Genomic DNA, 8,425 nt, shown 5'->3' with positions numbered 1-8,425 from the left:
GACAGGGGAGGCACATTTCTCATTTGCTTCAATGTGTCAGCACAGTAGTGATTAAGTGCTATGGACATTAGTGCTTTCCTCTCTGGAAAAGTGATAGCATTCAAAGTGAACCATCTATATTCTAATATTGACAATGATTTGGTTGGCATAGTGGTTAGCATTGCTGCCACACAGTGCTGGAGCTGTGGGTTTCATTTCAACTAAGGCACTATTTATGTGGAGTAAAATGCATAATTAGAGCCATGTCGATAAAAAGGTAAGGTGAGCACATTGTGTTTGGCATCATTTTAGGATGTTCTTTTCTTTCACACTGTAGCTAATCTCTAGTAGTGGGGAAAGTAAAGATTTCAACCAGAATCACTAGGATTTAAAATATATTTCCAGCACAATACTGTTTTTAAAGGTTACTGGGTATTTATAAAATAATAACTTCAATACTTCCTGCACTTCTGGGAGCATAATAATGCTGGAAGCACATGACGTGTTTCCTGACTCTTGTTACAAAAGCGAGAGGAGGGAAGGGCTGGCTGATTACTGCATACAGTGTGGGTAAATATAGGAAGCATAGAAAGCTCTGACATGCAGGAATCACAGGTGAGATCTCCCGAAATGTCTATTATTAACCCTTCAACAAAATCTAACTCCCGAGTTCTCCATCTCTTATCTCATAACCAGTTGTACTGGCTTTTCACCTTATTTAGAATGATTGTTATACTGCTATAGGGTACTATGCCTATTATGTATATTGTAGGTTGTGTATATATAATTGTATGACTATTTTATCTGTGTATTATCAAGGCTCCACTGCATGACTTTTTTGCACTATTCAATTTGTGGCATCCTTCCAGTGTACTGTGTACTGTACTAATAGTTTTTTGCTGGGTGCTATAATAATTAGTCTATACCTTATCTGTTCTCTGACCACGTCTCATGATTTTGTATTTTTAATCTGTTTTGAACTATTCTGTTATATTCTGTGAGCATTCACTAGTAGTACATTTTATTTCATTATTGTGACAACATTTCTTATTGTCATTATCTAATCCCCATGACGTGCAGCTGAAATATGGTGATCACAGACTACTGGAAGACTTATCCTAAACTGAAAAGCACACCTTTTCAATACTCCTTGGTTCCCAGTGGAGAGTGGAGGCCTTGAATCTAGGTTATAATTATATTCACTAATTCACGGCAGCCACTGTAAGAGAGGAGCAAACACACTGATCAAAGGTGAAAAGCTTAGCAGACTGAAAGAAATCATCCATGCAAGAACATTACCTATGAAACATAAATATGCATTGAAAAACACACACAACCTGCAACAATATAAATACACACGTCCTCCTTTCTCCCATTTCACAATTATGTCCCACTCCCTCCATACTGACACTTCTCTGCTTGTTCTTCCCCTATGGAATCCCGTTGCATGTTTTCTCTCTCAAATGTCCCACCCAAGTGCCTCTTCTCTTCATGGTTTCCTCCATCCCAGCTCTCTCCTGAGGCATAGTTTAAATTAAGCATACAAGCTATCAGGAGCATCAGTAAAGGATATACTCAGGGTCATTAGATTTGGCAGTTTTTTTGCAAAATGATAGACTCTCCAGCTAAGTGGGACATTTAGCACAACACCATCCATTTTCTGCCTCATCCTGCCCACATTCTGCCTTATTCCCTTTTATTCACGTGTGATGTCAAAAGCTGTCACATATGGGCATACCTTCTTTCCACCCATTTCTCTTACTTCCCATTGTCCATACTAAACTCTGTCCTTTTTGCAAAAGATCAGCATCAGACACACATATCACCCATTGTATACCAACCTCAACAGAGAATCAGTGCTGACTTATGTTACAAGAACTACAACTCAGGATAATCACATGAGCAGCAATGTGTCAGAATGCCATTGTGTCAGAAAGAAAGCTTGTGTCTGTTCTCTGAAGGCAGGTCTACAAATGTCACAAGTTATGACTGAATTGTGTTACCCTAGCAATCACGGCACCATTGGAAAAAGTGCAAGTACAAATATTTAATAGAAAGGCTGTTACAAAAGCCACTTGTTACAAAATGCTATATATCTAAAATGTATGCAGAATTGCCAAGTTTGTATCACAACAATCAATTAAAACTGGAATGAAAGCAAATGTTAGGTGAACCAATATCTGGTGAGAAATGCTCTAGATAGGAAAATGATTGAGTGCTGTTTCTGATTGTCACCTTCTCTCATATATAGTGGAGTTGTGGAATAGAGTTGAATTTGATGTTAAAAATTGTTTGATTGATTTGTATATACTTTGGTGCAATTGCATCCATTTTTATTGGTAAGTGCAGGGATTTGCGAGCGATGATGACGGCATCTGTGAAAATGGAAAAGACTGTCTTTTAATGGGATGTATTTTGTATCTTCCAGTTGCACATCTGCAGGAAAGCGCATTTCAAGGCACACGTTGACAATTTAATATGAATATTTACACCCATAAAAGTGACACATGGAATAAAGTTAATAAACAGAATGGCCATAAATTATTAGTAGATTGGACTCAAAAGTGATGATTCAGTCTTAACTCGATGGGCATTTTCAAGTGCAAACCTGCAATTGATATTTCAAGGGCAGTTTGAGACGCCAGGACATGGACATCCACCTTGAAATCTGCTAGGTGGACAAGTAGGCGCACTTGTGCATAAAAAGACACATTGTGGGACTACACTTTGCAGTTTGTAAACTCTTACTGAGAGCTTTATTTGGATATATTAAAAAAAAATAATTGCAGGAGTGAAAGTTAGTTATTAGAAGGGAGGAAGTCATAGATATATGAAGTGGAGGCGTTGGTGGGGGCATTGTAGGTGAGGGTGGGCAGGATGATTTGAATTGTGGGTGGACTGGGGAGCCAGTGAAATGGTTTGCAGAGTGGTATGCAGCTATGTGAACTAATATGCAAATAAGTTTATTTGCTGTGTTTGTCTTGCCGCATAAGAGTTCTTTTAGACTTGAACACATATGCATTTAGAAGGATGGTTCTTATGTTGAGTTAGAAGTATCTCAAGAGCAGTAGCATTTTTGCCAGGCTTACATCAGGCATAGCAACTGCACAAATGACCAACTAAAGCGCAGAGATGGCACAGCAAAGTGGCTTGAAAGTATTAGTAATAAATGCTAAAGTCGCATTGCCATATTGTGAAAATTACATTTTCCAAATGAAATGTAATTACATAGAAACAGAAATACAAATGAAACTAAGTGAAATGCAATAAAATGAAATACAAATATATGTTGCTTTCCTTATCTAATGGTAATCTTTTCTGCAGTAGACCAAATGGAAATAACAAATAAATGATGCAAATAAATGGGTGCTACTTTATATATTAGGAGGAGTCAACACACATTTTGTCAATTAAAAATGGAAAATGCTGGTGATAGACATTATCATCATCATTGTGTGTCTCTACAAGCCCTCCAGCAAGAAATACGCATCCTGACAGGCATATCTACATATGCTTCCACGCTTGAGTCGCATTTATGTGAACATGCCTTTACTGTACTCAGCATATACTTGCCTCCCCTTCCCTCCACTCTTCCGGATCTCCAGGCATAAGGAGACCCAAGTCAACTATACACAAAAATCTACACAGACATAGGCACGTATGCAGTATGGAAATGCAAGCAAACAAACACTAAATGAGCCCCAGTGTCCAGCTAGTATCTGCAAATATATTTGTTTATTTCTTGCTTTGATGAAGCAGGAATAATGCAGCTCTAGGAAAGAGTGAGACCACGTGGTGCAGACTGCACATCCCACCTCCTCTGATCTCCGATACTTTTGGCGCTGCGTGACCTCCCTATGTTGCGCAGGCGTGGTCATGTGATACAGAAGTCGGTTACTCCAGGCAAAGGATTTATCAAGTTCAGTCCTAATGTCTGCCTTATGAACCCCCAAGCTTCACCTGAGCCACCAGTTTTTGTTCAATAACAGCTGAGACTGCGGATGAAGTTCGGTGGGCATAGAACAGAGGAGAAAAGATGGAGCTAATGGGAATAAAGCAGGAAGTAGCTGTAGGCCGTAGGTAAAGGCTCGGCGGGCTCATGCTCACTGGCTGCTCTATTTAGTTATAAATAAAACTTTTTTAGTATGAATTCAGACAGTCAACTGTCATCTATCCTCCTGAAACATTAACATCACTTCAAGTGAACAATCAATATTATGTGTAATTTATATATTTATGATGATACAATTAAAAATAAGTAGCCCAGGCACAGAGGTGCTAAGGAAAATTTTGTTTCCTGAAAGTGTCTCTTTATTCTGTAACACCCCCTTCTGTATTATGCGTTGTGAGGGTGTATATATATTGAATGATACAGATGCTTCTCACCTCTGTACTTTTTTCAGTGCCTCCGCCCGAATCGCTGCTTTCTCTTCTGGGGGGTGTTCTAAAGATACACCAGGGGGAGATTCTGGAAACCTCCTGCCCAGTATTAACACTCTGTGACAAACTGTGTGCTGCAAAAGCCAGCCAGGCCCATTTATTGAAATGGAACCACTAAATGCAGCTTTGTGATTTTATAGAAAAATATAATTTGGTATAATTTGAAATAACAGTGTGAACAATACAATACAATGCAGTAATAAGACAGTGTGGATGAAAGTGGAGCACCACTTCTTACTATCAACACCAAATTAAAACAATAACTCGCAATAAATCAATAATATTAACAGCATACAACATAAACATTAATTGTCACAGCCCTTCTGCTCCACGGGAGGTTTCTGTTCTGGAAAAATATATCAGATGCTAACCTTACTGGCTCCTGATATTGGGAATATCTCAAGGGGTGAATGTATATATTTTTACTTATAGCTCTACAATGTACTGCCAAACACACACATCAGCAATATTCAAACACGCCACACAGATGGAGCAGTGCACTGCAAGTTGTGCTTTTCTGTATGGAAGCCAACATGGCATGGAAACAACATGTGTCCAGTTTGCAGCTTTTAGAGGTCTTTAAATCACTTGCAGTAAGGTACAGCAGTCCCAGTTTGCAAACCCTGCTGTAGCAACAACTGTAAAATCCTCACCATGTATCCTTTCTTATTTGTATCCTGGGACTTGTAGTTCCACAACTTTATTTTAATACCAAAGGGATCACCTTGTGTCACAAAAACTGATAAATATTTAGTGGATCCCTTGTAGCTGCCAACTAGTGAGGCTCATTCAGGGGCGCAGAGTCTTACGGTAGGTGGTGTTCACCAGTGACCCCCACAAGAGGGTATGGAATTTGCTGCACCTATTCCGCAGGTCGCGGTTCCCAGAAGGAGCAATAGGCAGAGCCTGATACACAGGAATTGTAACGGTAAGTCAGAGAAATACTGGAGGTATTGGCAGGGAAGCCGGTCTCATCGTAATGTTGAGCAGTGGTGAGTAGCAGAGCTAATAGAGAAGAAGAGGCTGATCCGTGGATGGTACTCAGGGCACCACAAGTGAATACTGGTACCGTGGAATAGAACTGGGCTGATCTGTAGATGGTAATTCAGAGCACAGCAGGTGAATTACTGGTACAGCGGCAGTTCAAATAGAGTCAGTAGCGGAGTGGAACTTAGCTGATCCGTAGATGGTAACTCAGAGCAACAGCAGGTGAATTACTGGTACAGCGGCAGTTCAAATAGAGGCAATAGCGGAATAGAAGTTAGATGATCCGTAGATGGTAACTCAGAGCACAGCAGGTGAATTACTGGTACAGCGGCAGTTGAAATAGAGGCAATAGCGGAATAGAACTTAGCTGATCCGTAGATGGTATTCCGAGCAGCGGCAGCGAGTTCCTGGTAAAGCGGCAGTTCCAATTAACGTAGTAGCAGAGTAGAAGTTAGCTGAACCAAAGATGAAAACACAGGACACGGCCGGGGAATACAGGTGCAGCGGTAGTCCTAATAGAGACAACAACGGAAAGAAGCTTGAGCTGATCCAAGGATGATAATGCAGAGCAACAGCAGGTGAGTCAGATCGAAGGAAGCCAAATACTTACTGAGAGTGAGTAACTCGAAGAACAGGCATTGGACAAAAGGAAATGGGAGGTTTATATAGCTCTCCAAAGTGCCAGGACCAATGGGAACAGGTAGGAGGTCATAAGAAAGGGTGGTAGGTAACACTTGCGCAGAACAAGAGACCAGATAGTGGCTGTTGATCCAGGGATGTAATCAGGATACCGTGATCACCGTTTAAAGGAGAGGTAACAACGCCGGTGCCCGTCCGCGGGGCCGGCGTGTGACACCTTGTGGTATAAGCTCAAATGCTGATTAGACAAACACTTGGTGCACATTTACCTGCCCACCCTTCTATCCCTGACTCTTCAGCCCTTGTGGCCAGATATAGTCCAAACCCCACTTGAATAATAACAGATAGGTAAAATAACCAGTAACTTATCTGCACCAGTGTGTGTCACTGGTCTGAACTCGATTATCTCCAAAATGGCTGACTTGCAAAATGTCCTTCTTCAGAGGTGCATGCATTCCTCCTCCTACAGCTTCAAACTGTGACTTCCCAGCAGGTTCTGTTCACCACTCCACTCTGCTCTGATATCTCTCAAGACTGTCTGTTCTCCCTGCTCAGACCACCAATGCAGTGCCCTTCTGCCTAGGGTCGCCTATCTGGACTTGTCACACAGCTCAGTCTCTCTCAGGGTGCTCCTCTCTCTCCCTCTTCCCCGCTCTCTGGTTTCTCAGTCGTGTTAGACTCCGCCCCCTTTTCACAGTAGCCTTGTGGGAGATGTAGTTTCTCTTCCTGGACTGGTAAATAGCTATATCAATCTCTTTTCTTACTGATGCAATTGTGATTAGTAGCCCCTGGGTGCTCAAGTCCAACTGCAGCATCCCCAGGGGTTACAATTCAATATTTAGTAACTGCACGGTACAATTCTTCTATTATTTATACTGCATGCAGGACAAGGTTAAGATTTGTAGGGGATCCAGGGGAACTAACTTGTGGGGGCCCATGTCAGAAACACTTCCTGCAGTCTGATCAACTCATGTCAGAGAAAAATATTATGTATTTATATTTCCATTTATTTCACAATTATTTTATTAGAGTGGGTGCTTTTAACATTAACCAGACCTAATTTTACTAAAAGATTAGAATGTTATGAAATAAGGCACTCAAATCTATAAAATAGATTTACTAAAATCAACTTTGATTATTTATTACTAAAATATTTTTTATTTATCAATACCTCTCCCTTCTTATCCTTCGGTGAAATATTAAAATAAACATGAAGATTATGTAAAGAAAAGTACAGAATTATGTAACAGGAGATGTTTAAAAACAAATCAGTTGGACAGACCAAGAAAGGATAAATATACTATTCTACTAGAAATGCTTTTTCATATTTTGATTACTTATAACATGCAATAACTATAACTCTCTTATTGGCCTATTTATTATGGTCCCTTCAGTCTTGAATCCCCGGACCACATTTATAAGTATGGTAGTTATTAATAACTATTGGACCGCAGCAGATATCGGAGATATCTGCTGTGGTCCTATATTGTTACCCTGGATGGAAGTAAGTCGTCTGGTTAGATAGAACATACTTGCCAACTCTCCCGGAATGTCTGGGAGACTCCCGAATTTTGGGTGAGTCTCCCAGAATCGCGGCATTTGGCTCTGCCCCCACTGTAAAATGACGCGTTTGCGTCATGACGTCACAGGGGGCGGGTCCAAAATGATGCGATTTTTGGAGCCCCGCACGCCCACCTCCCCCACGGCAGCTCCCGGAAGCAAGTAGCAGAAAGTTGGTAAGTATGAGATAGAAGTCCCAGGACCCACTATTATTGTATGCAAAAGCAGTCCCCATAGGATATTTGACCTTAGGTCACGCATGCGCAAAGCAACTTTGCCATAATAACTGGAGAGGAGAGCCAGACAACGGGACTTTTAAGGTAAGTGAAATCATCGCCATGATGCACTGTCCCAGGATGGTTTTTTAATAAATGGGGTCAAAAATTATCTGTCATTGTTGCGATGGCAGATGGTGATTAACAGGACAAAACCCTGTTAATTATTAATTATGCCCCATAATCACTTATTGTATTTAACCAGACTATACCTTTTAGGAATGGCTGTTAAATATATTGTGACTAATCATAATCTAAAGTATTGAATTTGAGTACCTACAAGGATCTTTGCTTCATCATCGCAATGTCTAATGTAATATTACTTATAGTTATGCAGTTCCAAATTCCAGATGTTCTGGTCGATTTAAACTGTGGATAGATCACAAAATTAAAGTTCAGTCCCACAATTGCATAATATAACATCCTCAGTATATACGTACAGATTATGCATTGTTACTGTTTTTCATACTGTACCCTTTCTATTTATTAATCTAATTTGCCTGACAATTTTCTCACATTAGATACTACAAATGGATCAATTTGAA

At 40.4% G+C, this 8,425-nt stretch overlaps 1 protein-coding gene across 1 annotated transcript in view; it reads left to right on the top strand.

The window, feature by feature from the left end:
• Positions 1-515: 515 nt before the first annotated feature.
• SFT2D1 (SFT2 domain containing 1) overlaps positions 516-8,425 on the top strand; it is a 56,045-nt gene continuing 48,135 nt past the window's right edge. Inside the window, exon 1 of the mRNA XM_075203297.1 lies at positions 516-594. Coding sequence (XP_075059398.1) covers positions 580-594 — 15 coding nt within the window. The 5' untranslated portion in view covers positions 516-579. The remainder of the gene's footprint in view (positions 595-8,425) is intronic.

This window comes from Mixophyes fleayi, chromosome 3 (assembly GCF_038048845.1).
Source record: "Mixophyes fleayi isolate aMixFle1 chromosome 3, aMixFle1.hap1, whole genome shotgun sequence".
Taxonomy (NCBI): Eukaryota; Metazoa; Chordata; class Amphibia; order Anura; family Limnodynastidae; genus Mixophyes; species Mixophyes fleayi.
Note: the sequence above shows the minus strand (reverse complement) of the source record. Positions and strands in the feature narration are given on the sequence as shown.